Raw genomic sequence first — 18,576 nt, 5'->3', positions numbered from 1 at the left:
CTTGAGCAGGGCAGTGGCTCTCTTGGGTGCCCCAGCCTTGGCCAACGTCTGCAGTCCAACCCTGCCTGAGCAGGAGCAGGGCTGAAAGGCCCTCCCCAAGAGGGCTGTGAGCATGGCAAAGGCAGCCACCTCAAACCCTTACAGCACAGGGGTCAAGGCACGGCTGTGTCCCGGTCCTGGCAGGGATGTGGCACAGCACAGCGCATGATTGCCACCTGCTGGCACCAGGACCCTGGGCATGGAGCTAGTGGGGTGCAGCACCTCATAGTGCTCAGGGTGTCCTGCTGCAGAGCAGGAGCTGTGAGCTGGCTTCAGGCTGCTACTCACCTCGATGGAGATGGACAGTGGCTCGATGCCCCGCAGCGTGCTCTTGTCAAAGGGGTCGAAGATGTCATCCCGCATGTTGGCCGGCTGCAGGACGTATCCACACTGCCCACTGGACAGGAACAAGGCCTGGTTCATCTGCATGGGCTTGTCTGGGGAGCACAGTGGGGGAAGAGGGGGGTGGAGAAGGTCATGGGGTCACAGACTGCCTCGAGCTGGAGGGGACCTCAGTGATCACCTAGGTCCTAGGCCCTTCCCATCTGTGTTCCTTGTGCCTTGCTCAAGCCCCCACATCCCCCGTGCAGCATTACCTTGCTCAGCCATGTCACGTGTAACCTGCCCAGGGGACCCATACTCTCCTCCTTCCAGCTTGTCAAACCAACACACAAAACGCTCCCATTCATAAAAGCAGCAGAAAACCCAGCATAAACAAATACAGAAGTCATTCTTTCTGCTAGGTCTAGAAGTGGGCTCCCAGCAGGGCTTGGCTCACATGCAGGACCCTCCTCTCCCCTGTGTTCCCCACGGTGTGTATGTGGGAACCCCCTCCCCTGCCCACTGCTCTCACCAGGGGTCTGGAAGTTGAGGGCCACCAGCTGGCTGCCGCAGATCCACATGGGCAGAGGGTCGTAGTTGGAGGAGTCGAGGCGCTGGCCCTTGGGGTAGATACGGGAGAGCTGCAGGCGGTTGTACTGCAGGAACTTCTTGCCTTTGATCTTGTTGACGTACTTCTCTGCCTTGGTCTCAGGGAAGGAGGACATGTCTCGGTAACAGGCCCTCTCCGTGCCGATCTCTGGGAGGAGGCAGAGCACAGTATAAGCCAGGAGCTGTGATGGAGAGCAGCCACTATGGAGAGATCCAGCTCCTGCACAGGAATGCATTCCTCCACCGCCCCAAGCCTGAGTCAGTGCTGGCTCAGACACTACCAGGCACAAACAGCCCTTCCTCTGCCCTTAAAAGCATTTGGTGGGTGATAAACACTGAAGGCTCCCTGCCCCCCCCTTGCTGGGGCTGCTCTGGATGGTGCCACATCTCAGGAGCAGCGTGGCAGAACCTCCACAGCAGGGTCTGTACCACCACAGTGACCGCCTGTGCTGGCCATGTGTCCAGCAGGTGCTCACTCTCTTCATCGAAGGGCACGGGTCGGCAATAGACCACCAGCTCCGAAAGCTCCAAGGCGATCTTCTTCCTCCTCTCCATCATCTTCCCTTCAGAGAGCTGCCAAGAGGGGAACAGAGAGGTGTCAGAGAATCACAGAACCATTAGGGTTGGAAAAGACCTCTAAGAACACCAAGTCCGACCCCAACCCACCCCACCGTGCCCTCTGCCCACGTCCCTCAGTGCCACATCCCCAAACTTCTTGAACACCTGCAGAGACAGTGCCCCCACCACCTCCCTGAGCAGCAGTGCCATTGCACCATGGCACTTTTGGAAAAGAAATGTATCCTAATATCCAACCTGGCACAACTTAAGACCATTACCTCCTGTCAGGGCAGCAGTGTGGGCCAACCCAGCTCACCAGCCATGGTCAGCTCTGCGTGGGGGTGCAGGCAGTCACCTCACTGCCACCCCCACCAACCAAACCTCTCCTTGTGCAACCTGATTTCTTGTCTCCACTGCCAAGGGCTCTCCAGACTCACCCGTGCATCAGCTGTCTGGGCTGCCTCCCGGATCTTCTTCACCCAATCCAGCAAGTCTTCATGTGTATCAGCTGCCACATCAAGGGACAAGCGTGACACCGAGGCCATGCTAATGGAGAAGACGAACAGGCGGTTGTTCTTTCCCTCGGGGCGGATGGCTGCATGAGAGAGGGAGCAGAAGAATGGTCACACCACAATGGGAGGGGACAGGCACTGAGGGACCCCCGTGACCAGCCCACATTTGAAAGCTAGGTGGAGAAGCTCCTGTTTCTGCTCTCTCACACTCCCCTGGGGTATATAATGCCTTCTGGGTTTGTGAAGCAGAGATATGGCAGAGCAGGTTTAGAGTGTGCTGGAACAGCTCCTCAGCACAGCACCAAGGTCTGCCCCCTGCCACCAAATATTTGGGCTCCTAGGAGATGCCCAACACCCAGCACCTGAGCCCACCAAGCATGCACAGTGGCCATGTGCTCAGGCACAGGGTGCCTAGAGGCTAAAAACCCCGCAGCAGCCCATAAAACCCCCTGACAGAGCAAAGCATCTCCTCCACTCCTTCCTTGGAGCTGGACCTCTCCAGAGGTCCCCTCCAACCCCTATGATCCTGTGGTTCCCAGTGCTCACCTATCTGGCAGGATGGCACGTCCAGGACACCTCCCAGCAGGTCTCCCAGGGGGCTGTTCTCATCCAGCTGCTGCTGGGAGCAAAGCACAGGCACTGTCACACCAGGCTCTGCGTGCACGAGCTGCCCCCACCACCTCCCCCAGCTCACCTCCCGCTCTGGCTCCAGGCTGCTGGGGCTGCTGATCTCCTCCACATAGTTAGAAGGGAACCACAGCTGCTTCTTGCCACCGTAATCTCCCCTCCACCTGGAGGAGAGGGAATGGGACACATCAGCACCCAGCAGAGGACCCCAGGTCACCCTGACTCAGCATCCCAGGTGACAGGCGGATGCTGCACCACCCGCTTCCAGGGTTCAGGAGATCTGGGGCTGTGCAGCTTGTGGGCAATCCCTACCCCAAAGGAGGGACACAAGGTGACACCATGGGTCAGAACCGACTCACCAGCCTCCTTCCTGCTTCTCCACATTCTGGATGATGGCATTTTTGGTGAAGGTGAGCTCGTCCTCCCGCTGTGCCTTGTAGTCAAACAGAGCTTTGACTGCACACTGCAAAGAGAAGGGGGGGATTCAGTGAGACTGGGCACGGAACAGGGACAAGGAGGTCATCTCCATGCCAAGAGGATGTGATGAGCAAAATAACGAAGGTCTTGGGAAATGGAGACACTTGCTGAATGCTCAGGCCCCGGGGATGCTGAACCCTACAAGGGGCTGGGGCATATTCTGCAGGCTGGCTGGATCAACAGAGCAAAATTCAGAGCTGGAGGCCGAAGTGTCCTCCCTGAGCTACTGAAGATAACAGCTGCAGTGCCATGAAGGTCTCAGAAAGGAACTGCTGCACAGTGAATTTCTCCAGGAAGCCTGCAGACCAAGGGCAGGCACAGTGCCACCTAGGCTGGCACAGAAAATCACGTGGAATAACTGATTCACCAAGATATTTTAATTTTTAACCAAGTAACAAACCCAGACTGGTCCAGATATTCAGCCTAGCGTGGCTGAGCTGGAGAGAAACCCAGTCTTCATATTCTATGGAGTTATCAGTAAGAACAACATTTGTTTGGCGATGAAACTCAGCAGCTTTGAGAGAAGAGCAGATGGCAGCAGAAGGCACTGGGTCTTCTCTACCCTACAGAAGGTCCTCCCTCATCCTCACCAACCCCTGCAGAGCCCAGGAGATGGGGCATGGGGTGAAGGGGATGGGGAGGGGCTGTGGGGAGCAGCTGGCACGATGCAGTGGGACATACCTTGAAGGTTGGCATGGGGTTGGCCTCAACGTAGAAGCCAGGATGGCGTCCCTCGTAGAGGGCTCCGTAGTCTGGCTCCTGTGAAAGCAAAGGGCCAGCAGTGAGAGCTGTGGCTCAGCAGGACAACGGGGCCCAGCCTGGGGGGAGAGGGGGAAAACACCCAGGGAGGGCACACTGCACTGCTGTGATGCTGTACAGAGCAAATATGCATGGTCCACAACCCCCAGAGCCTTGCTCAAGCAACGGGTTGCAGCGAGGCAATAAGAGATGGCTCACAATGCTGTTCAAGGCACCGGCTCGCAAGCAACCCATCCAGCCCCCTTTGGCTCAGCCCTTCCCAGAGCTGCCCACGCTCACCGCTGTCCCTATCTTCTCCAGTGTCTCCTCGTTGATGGGGTACCTCAGCTTCATCTTGCGGTACAGTGGGTGTTTCTCGTAGTAGCTGATCAAGTCCACCAGGCTCTCGAACTCAGAGTTGCCCAGCAGCACGGTCTGGCCCTCCTGCTGCACGCGGCAGTGCTTGATCTTCCCTTCCGCCCTGGCATGTGGGGAGGAAGAGGGGCTACTTGGCATGGGGCCGAGGGTCCGACCCAAAATAAAGGCACTCAGGCTGGTTGCTGTGTGCAGCCATCTCCTAGTGCAGGTGTGTCACCACGGGGGTGCATCTGCATGCCACGAACCACTAGCACTGGAGCGGGGATGCCCCACAGCGTGTGGGGCAATGGGGACAAGCAGCCAGGTTCCCCTTTCCTTAGGGAAACAGGGATACTGGGCAGGGAGAGAGGTAGAAAACGGCACATCCAAGGAGCAGCAGGGTCCACGTGAGGATGAACACTCCAGCAGCAATGTGCCCAAACCCCCAAGCCACAGCACCTCTCGGCTCCATTGCTCTCTGCTCTTTCCTCCCCAGCATCCCCTCCCTCCCCTGTGCCTGCCCCACCGTGCTGGGACGTACCTGAAGGAGATGGCATAGGAGCTGGGCTCACTCCTCTTGCGCACCAGGAAGGCTCCATCTCGTGGGACCCGCATCAGCATGTGCTCAGCTTGGGCACGAGTGAGGTTGGCGTGGTACCACCTTTTGGGAAAGACACACGGATAGACATGATCCCCCACGCAGTCACTACAGCTCTGACCCCACAGGGAATCAGTGGGGACCACCACGGCCCGGATGGGACTGGGGTAAAGCCAGGAGGGCTTCCTAATGGGATCCACAGCACAACTCATCACGGCCACACTTACTCTTTGCTCTCGTGGGCGTTGGTCTGAGGCACCGGCTCCGTCAGCCTCATCTCGAACTCGTTGCACCTCAGTGGCACCTCCTGGTAGTGGGTGATGAGGTCGTAGAGGCTGTCAAACACCAGGTTGTCAGTCAGGAAGAACTTGGGGCTGCCGGCGTCCTGCCGTGAGTGGATGCGGCAGTGCTGCACCTTCCCATTGCGCCTGTGGGATGCGATGGAGGGGGGGGGTTATCCACGGAGAGATGGCACCTCCCAGACACACAGCTCAGGGGGGACACCTGCCCAGCAGCACTGTGAGACGTGGCAATGCAGGGAGCAGGGCCCTCACCAGAAGGACAGGGTGTAGTCCCCAACGAAGGTCTCGCTCTCCCTGACGAGGAAGGAGCCGTCGGGGGCCCCCGTCTCGATGCAGTACTCCGTCAGGAGCCGCTCAGCAATGTGCCGCCCATCGCGGCCCGCTCCCAGCTTGCCGTGGAACCACTTCTCTGTGGAGTGCAGCTCGGTGCTGTTGCTCACCTAGGAGGGGACAGGCACGGGCTGGGGTCACTGCAGGGGTTGCTGAGGCTGCTCGGACTGGGGGGGCTTCCACCAGGTCGAGGGAACAGCTTACTGTTGCACAAGGCAGCCCTCACCTCCTTCTGCTCCTCCTCATCCTCGTTTCCCTGGTCACTGGTGGTCTCCCCTGAGTAATAGATCTTGCTGCTGGTCAGGACAAAGTAATGCGGGTTCCACTCCTGCAAGGAAACACATGTCAAGTGAGTGCCCCCCAAGGCAGCACTCATCACTGGGACCTTCTTTCCCTATTGAGCACAAGCAGTGAGGGATGATCTGTTTGTGCAGGAGAGGCACCAGCAGCACCAATCCCAAGAGGAACATCCACAGCATCTCCCTGATCCAAAGCACAGATTGATCTGTGGCACAAACAAACCTGCACGTGATAGATCTGACAAACAAACTGGCTGCAGGTCACGCTGAAAGACACCCCACTACAAACTAAAAGATGATCAAACAAAGAGCAAAGTAATGCCAAAAGATTGGCATGGGTTTGGCAGAGGGGTGGAAGTGTCAGAGATATAGCCACGTGGCCATTCTCCAAAATCCTGGTCCTTCTGCAGGGGTTTCTGATGAGATCCTCATCAAAGCAAAGCAGCTGAAGAAGAGGACTGCACACAAGCAAATGCACATGCTGCAGTGCCTGCTGGGCACATTGCAAATGCTGGGCACATTGCAGGACGTGAGCATCCTCTGCTGCAGTAAGCAGTCACGCATTGACAGGAGGCAGTCAGGCCTGGAAACCGAGTCTGGCCCCAGAACTTGTTACTGCAGGAGCAGCTAGCAGTTACAGGGACTATGGAGCAGCACAGCAGCTCCCTCTAGCTCAGCCTTCTGCCTCTAGCAAGCCTGGCAGGAGATGCCTATGGGAGAGCACAGGAGACAGCCAGCACAAAGAGCTCCCAGCGCTCAGCTGCCCGAGCAGCAGGATGCCCACCAGCCCCTTGCAGTGTCTGCATGGTGTGGTGGCATTTGTAGAGCCATGCACAGGACAAGGTGGTGGTGGCTGCACCTACGTGGTTGATGGGGTCTTCCAGGTAGAGGATCCCGTTCTTGATGGAGTTGCTGATGTCATTCTCTGAGTACATAACAGAAGTGGGCAGCTCCTCGTAAGCACTGCCCTCTGCCAGCTTCTTGTGCTGTGGGACAGGAGAGCAGGTCAGGCTCCCTGAGAGGAGCAGACACCCAACAGCAGCACGGGTTTCATGCTAAACAGCCTTAAACCTCCAGGTCTGCTGCAGAGAGTTCCTCCCACCTGCAGGGACCAAGGTACAACCCATGCCACTGAGATGATCACCAGATGGCACAGATGTCCCGCCACCCTTCCTTTCCAGAGGTGATTTCTGCAGCAGAAATACCAACATCCTCCCAAGAAAGGCAGCATCCAGCTGCTGAGCAAGAGAAGCCCTCCCCTTGCCTCCAGCAGGTCTGGTCTTCCACCCCTCACACCATTGGCCAAGCTGAAGGCATTCTCTGTGGTTGGGATGGGGCCATGGTAACCCCACACCAGGACAGTGAAGAAGAGGTAAGCAATCAGTGTGGGGAGAATGGGGCTACAGCTGAGACCTGGAGCCAAACTGCCCTGAAATTTAGAGAGATTCCTACCTGCACTCAGATCCAACCCTTTTTCTCAAGGTAAAATTAACCAGGGATGTCAACATCAACACAGCCACAGTTGGCTCCAAAAGCAGGCAATTCCCCAGGGTACCTAATCTCAGTTTGCCCCCATTCTCTCCAATCAGCAGCACTGCTACAGAAGGAAGCTCACCTTGATGAGAATCTTCCTCTTCAGTTGGTTTGGAGAGGGAAGCCCATCTGCAGAAATATCCACGGGTTTGGTCAAGAGCATATCCCCAAAGACCTTCTTGAAATTCTGAGCCATGTTCCTCTGCTGAGCAATGCTGCAGTGGTCCTCAATGGACAGAATGACAGGGAAACTGCAGGGAGGAAAGAACTGTCAGGACCAGAGCGGTGCCTGGAGGGGAAACTCCACTCAAAACCTGGCTGCTGGGCCCTCTGAGAGCAGTGCACCCCAGCACCCATCTGTGCTGTGGCCGTGCTGTCTTGAGTCCTCAGTGAAACCCTCCTACATTGGTGTCTCCACCGCTGCTGGAAGCGAGCAGACAAGAACCGACCCACTGCTGAGATTTGCTCTGGGCCTCTCTTCCCACAACACTTCTCTGGATGAAATCCCCCCTTGGCCGGGACCACACCAGCAAGTTTTCATCCCCGTTGTGCCAGGTCTCTGGGTAAAGGTGGGCATCACCTGGCAGCAGCCCGGTCCTGCCCACTCGCTGCCTCTCCTAGCAATGCAGGTGCCTGCTGTACTCACTCAGAGGTGACAAAGGCATGCTCCTTGATGGTGACCAAGACGTCAGAGAACTTGATCTTGGTGGTTAAGGTGTGCCCGTGGTAGATGACCGGCATTCCATCGGGACCATCCCAGCAATCCACTGGAAGAGACCCACGGGGAAAGATTAGTCCAAAGGCAAACCTCACCCCTTCCATCACCTCACCGTGCTGATGCTGCACCCGCAGCCCTGCCCTCTGCACACAGTGTGTCAGCCTGTCACTGCCCTCACTCACAGTGGCAAAGCTGCTGGCTCTGCTGGGTACTCACGCTCGATACAGCGGCATCCCATGCGCAGGCAGCGGGCGTACGCCTCCAGCGAGGACTCGCTCGAGAACTGGTCCCCCGTCAGGTACCTCGAGGTGAGAGAGCGTTGTCAGCCACAGCAGCAGGGCAAGGATGTGTGCTGAGACACGGCGGCCCTGTGCAGCCCCATCCCTACAGCAAGGGCTGCAGGCACAGCTCGAGCTGGCTCTTGAGACAAGCCCTGAAGGGTCCTTGCACTTCAGCTGACGTGCTGCCACTGCCTCGGATGGACGGAGCACGGGCAGCGTGTGTGCCCCCGAGCTGCTCCTACCAGTTTCACCCTGCCTGGCTTTTAGTGCATCTCTTCTTAAAGACAGGGGAAGGCCCTGCAGCACCGTGTCTGTCAGAAAGCCCTCCCAGCACAGGCTGCGTGGAGCTGCTCCCACCCCGGGGTCCTTACGTGTTGTGTGAGGAGGAGATCCAGTAATGGGACAGGGGGTTGTTCATGTGCTCCGGACACACCATGTCCAGCTGTGAGTTCCAGATGCTGTTCTCTTTGGAAAACAGGAAGGTGAGAAACTGCTCAGGAAGAAACAGAAGGGTGTTACTGGTGGGGAGGGTCCGGGTGCCTCGGATCATTTTCACATGTGCCCCGAGCGTGTGGATGAACTCACCCTAAGCTGAGCACAGACTGCATTCTGCAGGGGGAATGCCAGCTGGCCCCACAAGGACCAGGAGACAAGGACCTGACTGCACCCTGGCCGGGGCAACCCAGACAGCACACAGCTCCCTACCCAGCATGCTCAAGCAGCCACAGCTCTGGGCATTAGCACCTATCCCTGTGCCCTGCCACGTAAATGCATGCACACCCTCCAGCTGACCTAGCTGCAGATAAATAAACAGCTCTGCCTTTCATTTTGTACATGGATTGAGGGACTTTTGAGTGCTACTTGGGCCAGAGTGCCAGTGACATGGAGATGGTTTTATTGCATGGCTGCTCTCTGATTTCCACGCTTTGACAAGATAGATATGGATACATGCTGTAAAGGGACACCCACCCCTCTGTTACCTCTTACTCCCACCTCCCACTGGGGACATCCCATCCCACTGCATGCATGTTGGTGTTGGAGGTGCCTCACCTCGTCCAGGGAGAAATAAGGCTCATCGATCTCTCTCAAAGGGTCTCTCAGAAAGTTGAACATGAATTCCTGTACCTGAAGGCTGTCTGCAGCCCAGAGCTCCTGCAAACCCCCAAAGAGACATAAACAAGAAAGCATTTTGGGAAGCGTGATTCAAAACCGCAGGCAGCTCATCCAGCTAGAAGCTTTAACCACCCCTGCCTGGGAATTCAGCTATTAGCAGGAATAGCAGACGGACAGCAGCAATCCGAATCATTTTTAAGTGGTCCTCAGTTTCTTGGCATTGTGCATTTTCTCTCTGAGTGCTCCTTTGCACACATCTGCCTTCCCAGCTCCCCCTGCAGCAGAAGCCAGCACGGCTTCCTTTTGTCTCCCGCTCTCTGGCTGTCTTTCATGACCTCATCCAAATGGCTGCTGCTTAATTTTCTGCTCCCTGCAGCTGCAGATGGGGAGAATGGTGCAAAGCAGGAGGTCCTACGCTCTCACACGGAGCGTGGCATTGCAAGAGCCTACACAAAGGGTCTGCAGGGTCTGCAAATATCCACGTGTGTGTCAAAATGTGCACGCTGTGCTGCTGCTTGCCAGAGGTCGATGGCTTTTAAAAGCACAGGCAGCAAGCGGATCCATCAGCTGCTGCTCAGGGGGGACCATCAGCCAAGAGCATGAGGTGAGTGAAGCTCCAGCCCTAGGAGAAGCACGGCCCCACAGCCCCCTGCCCCTGCCCCATCGCCCGGCCCCACAGCCAGTGCTGAGCTCACCCTCTGGTACTCGAGCAGGAACTTCTGGAACTCCATCAGTGACACCCTGAAGTGCTCGGACCGTTCTCCACCCCTGAGAGCACAGGGAGAGAAACTTCAGTCACTGCTGCACCTCCTGCCCCCGGCACTGTGAGAAAGGCTGCCCACGAGCCATGCAGCACCAGCAAGTGAAAGCAGAGCAGGATGCAGGGAGCAAGCAGAAAGGGGTGGCAGAGGGCACAGGATGGAAGGGGGGGCCATTTGTAGCTGACAGTCTCAGCAGACATCCAGAAGTACTGAGCTGTAACAGCCAACAGGGGCCATCCGTGCCTGGGACTAAGATAAGAAGGCAAAAGTGACTGCCCTGGGCACAGGGATGTACCTGACCAACTCTTATGGGATGTTACCCGGTCAAATCATCAAATCTTTAGCTTCCATGACTACACTGAAGATCATTTTTTATTCATAACAGATGACCTGAGCTGGACGTCTGGGAAGAAGTGCCCCTGCTGACACAAGCTGAGTGCCTACAGCAAAGGTGCACAGAGCACAAAAACATGAGCAGTGCTGTGATAAGAAGCATGCAGCCACATCCCAGCCAAGCTGCTGCAGGCATCCAAACACACCGTGGAGCAAAAGGAAGCAGCTCCTTCCCCTGCCAACACAGAGAGGTACCCACCTATCTAGGAACGGGACATCCATCTGCAAAAGAAGAAGCATGAGCATTAGGGCTGCACTTAGGTGAAAATGACAGCTTATTTACACCCTGCCCAAGAGGTAGGAAACAGGAGCCCTTAGGTGAGGGAGGCAAGGTTAAAAAGGCAATGAAGAGGGGATGCCCAGTAATACATGCACTGGAGAATTGAGCTCTTACCATTTTCTGGGCACTGAACATCAGGCTGCGGTACAGCTGTGCAAACTGCCCATACGTGATATCCCCATTCCTCTGCTCCATGTCCTACAGCCAAAATAGAAACAAAAACCAACAACACCAGAGCTGTTATGGGGCCATAAGCAAGGACTCTGCATGCCTGCGGCCTGGGGGTGCCACCTGCCCCCAGGATTTGGAGGAGGAGAAGGAAAGGGACAAAACTTGGCCAGACTTCACCTCCTGCATGTCTCCATTGGTGTCAATGGGACCATGACAGCGCCCAGGCACTAACCCCCACTACGTGCTTCCCCAAGCTCACCCACATAAAAGCAGGGACCCCACCAAGCAGGGGTGGGAGCCTCAGCAGCACCAGGTTTTGCCCCCAAAAGAAGGACTGCCTCCCAGTGCAGAGGGAGCGCAGCGGGGCCACGGCTCACCGTCAGGCGCTCCCGCAGGAACCTCATGTTGGGGACGCGGTAGTTGACCTGGGACAGCATGTTCTTCAGGTCCTTGGCAGAGATCCTGGCGTGGGACAGAGGGGAAACATATTCAAGAGCTGTGAGAGCGAGGGGGTCTCACCCTGGGACTGGGGTGATGCACTCACGCAGTGGTACCAGCTGTTAAAGTGTTGGATGACCATGGGTAAATAGCTTGGTACTATTTTGAGACTGGAAAGTAAAATAAGTAAATAAATCAACCAACCAACCAACTTCTTCTAGGGAAGTTTTTTTTTTTAAGGTCTTGCCACAGCTAAGCCAAAGGACAGATCCAGCCCTCTCAAAGGGCATGACAATATTCCCTGCTCCCAGTGCTGTGACTGCTCCCTGGGCAGCTTTCCTGGCCAGAGGTGAAACAGCCTCCTCTGGAGCTAGGAAGAAACCCAGCATCCTGTTATCCACCTAACTTCCCCTGGACAAACAAAGAGCCAGCAGCCAGCACCAACTGTCTGTGCTTCCAGGGGATGGGGCAGGACGGGCTCTGCTGGGTGAGCACCGCACTTCCAGCACTGCTGGAACCCCGTAGGGCTCTGGAAAAGGCAGTGGGTCCTCAGCCTCCCCAGACCTGCCTGGTATGAGAACCCAGCTCCTTGATTCAAAGCCAGCTCCCTGGCCTAGAAGCAAAAGCCGAAAGCCCAGTGACAGCACAGCAACTTCAGCCAAGAGCTCATACAGGACCTGAAACTGCTGGCTCTGCTTCATGGAGAACACGTGGGTGCCTGTATCTCAGGGAGGCCAGAACCTTTCTGCATTCCTCCTCCACGCTGTGGCATTTCTGTTCTGCTCCCTGCTCAGCCTGGGCTGGAACGCTTTCTGCTTTGCATGTAACTCACTTCCCTTGACTGACAGGTAAAGGATATTTGGCATTTTCCTGATGCGATGCCAAACAGCATCACAAAGATGTTATTAAGAAAAACAAGGAGAGATGCAGGAGCCTGGCTTTCACCCCACTGACCACACCATGGGCAGAGCAAGCTGTGCATTCATCCCCTCAGTTCTGGGGCCATTTCAGCAGCGTTACTGCGTAACTGGATGAGAACAAGGACCAGTTTCTTCCATTTCTCAGGCATATACACTCCAAACCCCCCATGCAGCTGCTCCCACATGCATTCTCCATCACCAAATTAAACAGTTGTCAAACAGCGGGGTCAGTGATGCACCTGGTCAGAGGATGGGTCCCCTCCAGGGACCGAGGGAGCAGCGCTGTGTTCCTGCTGCCTTTCCCTGTGCCCCATTGTTGCATGCAAAGTCCGGGCTTTATTTGATTTCTGCCTCCAGCAGAGACATCTACCCCTCACTAACACAGAAATCAGATCCTAACTTTGGCAAGGTCAGCTCTTTGCAACAGCTACCCAGGACAGAAGGGGCTCAAATGTGGAAAGATTCAAGTACCATCCCAGCACCTGAGCCCCCCTCCAGGCTGCCCTCAGCAGGGGGAGGTGGGAGAGGGAGGGACCCTTGGGACCTGGGGAGAATTAACAGCTGAAAACATCCACTGCTTTGGGATTTCAGCCATGTGGTTCTTTGGGGTCTGCCCCTCTGGTGATGCTGGTTGGGGCTCTGGGGTCTCAAGGTCTTCCTGGGTGTGAGCGGCTGGGAAATAAGGCTCTCATCAGCACTGGGACTCCAGCACTGAGGAAATAAGCCTTGGTCCTGGGAACACAACATGTCTGCACAGATGGTGCTTGCTCCCTCCTTTTACCTGTCCTCCCGGTTGCGGTCCAGTGAGTAGAACTGCTTCCGGAGCCACCTGGAAGGAAAGGAAAGCAGGCAGTATCTGGCCATGGATGCTGTAACACAGCTGTCAATGGGACACGCTCACACTGACAGGACACGGGGTCACCACGGCTCTGGGGTGGGGGGAGATGTCACTGCACAGCCCACCCCAGCACTGAGGATGCTCCTGAGCACGTGCTCAGCTCAGTGCTCTGGTGGGGGGCAGCACAACAAGTGATGGAGAGGGAGAATGACACAAGCACAGGACAGGGCTGAGCTGCCCACCTTTCAATCTGCAGGGGGGTGGCAGCCCTCAGAGTATCTGCCACCAGCCAGTTCAGCCCCTTGATCCACATGTTGACCTCATCTTCAGAGGTGGCTGTGGAAAGAAGAGAAGAAATGGGAGAAAAGGACACAGAAGCCTGTCACCATCCTCCCGAGGATGTCTACAGTGCCTTGGTTCCCTTTCTTCTTCATTCATGCTGCTTGGACACCTCCCTCCCATGCAGATGCTCTGCTAGCCTCCTCTCCCTGCTCACACCTGGCTGTCAGGTGCCCGTGCCCTGCACTCCTGCATGCCATTCTTGAGAGCTGTGCCACCTCTGTCCCCAAGGAGCAATGCCCAGGCCTGAGTGACAGGGTAAGCAACTCCCTGTGAAAAAAAGACAGTTGTCTCTCTGTCCTCGTGTGCTGCGGCCCTGTCCAGAAGGCAGATCTGACACAGACAATCAGATGTCAGCACAACTTGCCTACACAGGTCTAAATGAGACAAGACTGACTGCTGCTGGAAGAACAGGACATCATCCATCAGCTGAACTGCAGCACATGACTATGAGCCCATCCTCCACCCAAAGAAGAAGAAACTCAACAGCAGAAAGCACTGCATTAGCAAAGCACAATGCTGGGAGCTCCGAGTTTAGCCTAAGCCAATGGACAGGATGTTTAGGAGAGCTGAGAGTGACACAGAGTCCCCCCGTGCCAGCAGCTGGCAGTGTTCTCCCACTCTGAGCTGCAGAATGGGAACCAGTTTGCTCGGAGCACTTTGTGTGTGGCTGACAGAGCTCAGCTGCTGCGCGCTGATGTGCCCAGCCGAGATAAAGCACTGCATCAAGTGCTTTGAAATAAGGTGGTCCAGTTACCCAACTCGTGGCTTTACCACATCAGTTACTGATTTAAGCAGTGCTTTGTCACCGAACTGCTGCCATCTGCTTCCAAAGCCATGCCCTCTGTGTGGCAAAACGAGCATCCACCCAGGACATGTCCCAGCCCCCCCTCAGAAGGATGCCTGAGAAACAGGGCCTGTGGGGCCTGCCTCCTGCCCTTTACCTTGCAAGCTGAGGGTCTTCAGCCTGAACTCTGTGCCATAGAGGACCACGAAGCAGTGGGACTGGTCTGGTCGAAAGCACGGATCCTCCTGGTACCGGTCGAAATCGCGTGAATTCTTTCCAGGACGAATCTCTTTGATTTCACGAATATCCACTGAGAAAAAAAAAAAAACAAAACAAAGGGGATTTAGGCAGAGCTTGAAATTCCTGAGAAGGCGAGGGTCTGCAGTTCCCTAGAGGAGAAGGAAGGGCAAGGACAGTGCAGTGCTCACACAGCCACCATGGTGAGGGGAAACTGCAGCACGGCGGGATGGAGCATGCCAGGATGATACACGGGGAGAGAAGAGGGAGCTGAGGGATGCTGGAGGGGGAGACCTCAGCCTCCTCCCCAGGGAAAGTTCTGGGAAAGGACACTCATTACCATCAAACAAAGAGAAGACAACAGCAGCAACAACAGCAAAAAAAGAAACAAACCCGAAAAACAAACCCCAAACCCAAGAATCTTTGCTTCCTGGAAAAACAGTCTCTGAAACACTCGGGGGAATCAAATAACAACATTTCTGAGTCACGTTCTCAAAGCAGACGATGCCTCTGAGCAAAGCTGGGTGGTGATTACTGCAAACCTGGAGTGTAATTCATCCCAATTAAACTCCACTTATCTCCACATCCACTCTCCTCTCGCTTCCGCTTACTGCAGTTTGAGAGCAGACAGAAGTGTGAGCGGCCCATCAGCCTGCTGAGGCCGACAGCACCAAGCTGGGCCAGGAGATGCTCGCTCCCAGCAAACCCAGCAGCAGCTGGGATGTGGCCTGCCACTTGTCACAAACCTTGCAGGGGAAACCTGGGATGGCCACAGCTTGCTCGCTGCCCGGCACAGCCGTACCCTGCTGCAGTAACCCAAAGCTCAGCAGCCAAGTGCAGATCCAGCTCCCCAGGTGTAGGGACAGCTGGACAAGGTCCCTAAAATGAGCAGATGCCTTTGTAAGGCATCAGCTACCCCTTGGAAATTGGCTGCTGGGAGGTTTGTGTCCCATTGTAATCTGTCCGTGTGTCACATCCTTAGTGACACGGCACATCACCTTATCACTAAAATAAAAACACATCACAGCTGTGGTCTTTGCATCCACGACGCTCACAGCAAAGACTGCTCCTGTCCCAGGACCTGACAAAAATCGGTGGGAAAGAATGCATTTCATGGCAGCTTACCAGGCAATAAGTGCTTGCTGCAAAGCATGCCTGTGGGGCTGAGCTACCCTTGCAAACTGCAAAACGAGCCAGAGAGAGCCCCTGGAGCAGGAGGGGTGCCTGGCAAAGGAACGTGGTGCAGGGAGCTGGGGCTCCGAGCACCATGCACACTGAGCCGGTAACGAGCTCCGGCCCACGCCTGCCTGCAGCTGCTTGCTCATCTCTCATCCTCCCAAACATGCCCGCGCTCACCGGGAGCACTCCGGTTTGGTTTGTGCAGCCTGCACCTCGCCGTGCTGCAGCTCAGCCTCCTGCAGCCCCCACAGCCCCCTCGCACTGTGGAAGGAAATGAGCTCTCCGCAGGAAGCGCAGCGAGCACAGATGTCACCATCCCAAAACCAGGCAGCGCCTCGGTGCTGTGTCCCTACAGCATCCCGTGCCCCCTGCAGGCCCCCGGCAGCAGGGCAGGACCTGCGTGCAGCCTGCAGGGGCAGGGGGAGGGGGGCAGGGCTGAGCCCCAGCTCTGCTACATCACCGAACCCCACTTTCCTCTTGCATCAAAACCGGGCGTTGTAAGGACAAGGACACCCTGGAACAGGGCTGCAAAATCTCCACCTCTGGAGAGCCATCTTTTGGAAAGATGTTGGATTGATTTAATAATAAATTAAAATAGAAATAAAAATAATAAAATAAAAATAAATAAAAATAAAAATGGATTCGGGCTGATTACCTTCTGGGATGGATTTCCCGGGCACAGCCTCCAGGAGAACACCCATCCATGAGCACCACGGCCCTGTGTTCATTGTCACTGCAGCTTGACCTCAACTGGTGTGGACTGACCTGCCCTAAGCAGGTGGAGAAGCCTGACATCTACTCCCTCCCATAAACAGTGAGAAATGTCACCTTTGCACCACAGATTCCCCCAAGAACACCCCGTGTGACAACTTCTGGTCTTCCCATAGCTCCCAGGGAAGGTCTGACCCTTGGGGAAAGCACGCCAGGTGAGGAAGATGGAAAAAGAGACCCAACTTGTAGATGAGAGCAGGTAGAAATGAGAGAAATCTGTTATGCAGAACCACGGGGAATAACGCAGCAGCACCTCCCTCTCAATCCTTCAATAGGAGGCCACTGAACACGCTGCTGGGGATGGTGCTGGCCACCAGGAGAAGGCTTTGGGAGATGGGTGAAGGGAGCACTGAGTGCTGTGCTGGAGCAAGGCCAGGAGCTCCTGCACCGCATCCCACTGCACGGTGCCGCACTGCATCCCTGGGCACGAGCCAAGTGCCAGGTGTACTGCAAGGACCATGCACCCGTGGGCCACATGAGAGTCCAACACTTGATATCCCAGCTGAAAGAAGGCAGTAACCTTGACGCAACAGAAAGCTGCTGCAGGGGGATGAGCTCTTGTCAGGATAGGTTTTCACGGTGACAATAGCTCAGCCTCTCGGCCCTACATGCTCTCCTTAATAGATGAGACTGAATTGGAGATGTGGTAATGGCAATTAACTCTGTGCACAGAGACGCAGTGCCTGCTCTCTGCTCCCTCTCCCAGGCCATCAGGGCTCAGGTTTCTGGAGGAAGACAATCCCACAGCATCAGCAGATGGCTGATCTGGCCAGAGCAGCAACGAACCAGCCGAGGCCTCTCATCCAACCTGACAGCCTGGGCATCCTCAGAGGCCAACCAAACCACCTGCACAGCACAGCCCTGAGCCCCAGCAAGTTTCTTGTCCTTCTATGAACTGGAACCAGACGTGCTGCCATCTTAGCAAGGCACCCAAACCCCTGCCAGAAGCTCTCTCCTTGCCATGGCTGTGCTGGGGGGGACGACACAGCAGTCCTGGTGCCCAGCAGTCTGTTGATCCCACTGCTCTCACTGCTGTGATGTGCAGGAAGCTCTCCTGCCTCAGGAAAGGACACAGGTTAAGCTATTTTTCCCTCGAGCCTTGGCTCAGTTGTGCCTCACCTAGCTCTTGTGAGCTGCTTCATCTCCCCCACTACCCGCAGCACCAAACTCAACCTTTGCTCTCAGCTGCTGCACCTTGCTATGAAGCAACATCTGCGTTAGCTCTACAGCAGAGGCAGCTGCATCCACAGCGAGCACCATGGCAGGGAAGATGCTCAGAACAAACAGGTTGGAGGCAGCAGGGAGCTCCCAGTTAGGCAGGATGGCTGTGAGTGGCCTGATCCCAGCTGACCACCAGCAGCAGGATAGGGCAGAGCACTCTGCTCTGTGGGAGCCCCAGTACCCCCAGATGCACAACCACAGGAGCAGCTGCTCCGTGGGCACAGAGCTTCCTGCCTCGCCTCGAGCTGCTGCTGCACCCCCGTGTCACATGTCCTGTGGCTTCTGAGCTCTGACTCCTCCCTGTACCCCCAGAAATCCTCAGCACAGCGAGCTGAAGGAGATGGGCAGGAGTTGAGGAGGTGGTTCACTGTACCCTTACAGTCTGGAGCAGAGAGTTGGTTCTGCCCAACACTACAGGGCAGCACGGACCCCTCCCAGGCGGCCCCTGCCTCGTGTGGGTGACCTTCAAGATCTCATGAGCATCCTCCCGATACCAGGAACAGAGCTGGCTGGGGGCTGACAGCTTGCCTATCCTGCATCATCAGCACATCTGTCCAGATTACTCTCAAATGCAAGAAAACGCGCATTAAAAAAAAAACAGAGCTGGTCCCCAAAGTGAGCGAAGCAGGATGCTGCTATCTCACCATCTCTGCCCACAGCCCAGCAAACAGCAGGCACGTGAAGCCTGTCAGTTTCCACCCCGTGGTCTCAGTCTCCAAGACCTTGATTTCTGCCCTGCCCCCCCCCCCCAGCACCATCATCCTTGAAGCAGTGCATCCCCTCTGCAGATCAAACACAGCCTGCTGGGCTGCCCTTCAGACACCAGCCC

At 56.0% G+C, this 18,576-nt stretch overlaps 1 protein-coding gene across 4 annotated transcripts in view; it reads right to left on the bottom strand.

Annotated features, from left to right (window-relative positions):
* Window positions 1-18,576, bottom strand: part of PLCG1 (phospholipase C gamma 1) — a 28,433-nt gene that overhangs the window by 2,607 nt on the left and 7,250 nt on the right. For 2 of the 4 annotated variants that reach the window (XM_065754288.1, XM_065754290.1), the window contains exons 2-27: window positions 14,497-14,649; window positions 13,456-13,549; window positions 13,157-13,204; window positions 11,395-11,479; window positions 10,961-11,044; window positions 10,766-10,788; window positions 10,108-10,180; window positions 9,350-9,451; window positions 8,671-8,789; window positions 8,235-8,320; window positions 7,947-8,067; window positions 7,383-7,551; window positions 6,631-6,753; window positions 5,695-5,796; window positions 5,391-5,578; window positions 5,064-5,264; window positions 4,780-4,899; window positions 4,182-4,362; window positions 3,825-3,902; window positions 3,026-3,129; window positions 2,734-2,830; window positions 2,586-2,658; window positions 1,965-2,122; window positions 1,446-1,542; window positions 893-1,117; window positions 328-476 (exon numbers count right to left, since the gene is read on the bottom strand). In XM_065754288.1, coding sequence (XP_065610360.1) covers window positions 328-476; window positions 893-1,117; window positions 1,446-1,542; window positions 1,965-2,122; window positions 2,586-2,658; window positions 2,734-2,830; window positions 3,026-3,129; window positions 3,825-3,902; window positions 4,182-4,362; window positions 4,780-4,899; window positions 5,064-5,264; window positions 5,391-5,578; window positions 5,695-5,796; window positions 6,631-6,753; window positions 7,383-7,551; window positions 7,947-8,067; window positions 8,235-8,320; window positions 8,671-8,789; window positions 9,350-9,451; window positions 10,108-10,180; window positions 10,766-10,788; window positions 10,961-11,044; window positions 11,395-11,479; window positions 13,157-13,204; window positions 13,456-13,549; window positions 14,497-14,649 — 3,053 coding nt within the window. The remainder of the gene's footprint in view (window positions 1-327; window positions 477-892; window positions 1,118-1,445; window positions 1,543-1,964; window positions 2,123-2,585; window positions 2,659-2,733; window positions 2,831-3,025; window positions 3,130-3,824; window positions 3,903-4,181; window positions 4,363-4,779; window positions 4,900-5,063; window positions 5,265-5,390; window positions 5,579-5,694; window positions 5,797-6,630; window positions 6,754-7,382; window positions 7,552-7,946; window positions 8,068-8,234; window positions 8,321-8,670; window positions 8,790-9,349; window positions 9,452-10,107; window positions 10,181-10,765; window positions 10,789-10,960; window positions 11,045-11,394; window positions 11,480-13,156; window positions 13,205-13,455; window positions 13,550-14,496; window positions 14,650-18,576) is intronic. The other 2 variants (XM_065754289.1, XM_065754291.1) reach the window with 1 other exon arrangement.

Source organism: Cyrtonyx montezumae, unplaced genomic scaffold, assembly GCF_038088225.1.
Source record: "Cyrtonyx montezumae isolate F1298 unplaced genomic scaffold, pur_monq_1.0 scaffold_9, whole genome shotgun sequence".
Classification (NCBI taxonomy): domain Eukaryota; kingdom Metazoa; phylum Chordata; class Aves; order Galliformes; family Odontophoridae; genus Cyrtonyx; species Cyrtonyx montezumae.
The sequence above is the reverse complement of the archived record's forward strand: the minus strand, read 5'-3'. Positions and strand labels throughout refer to the sequence as shown.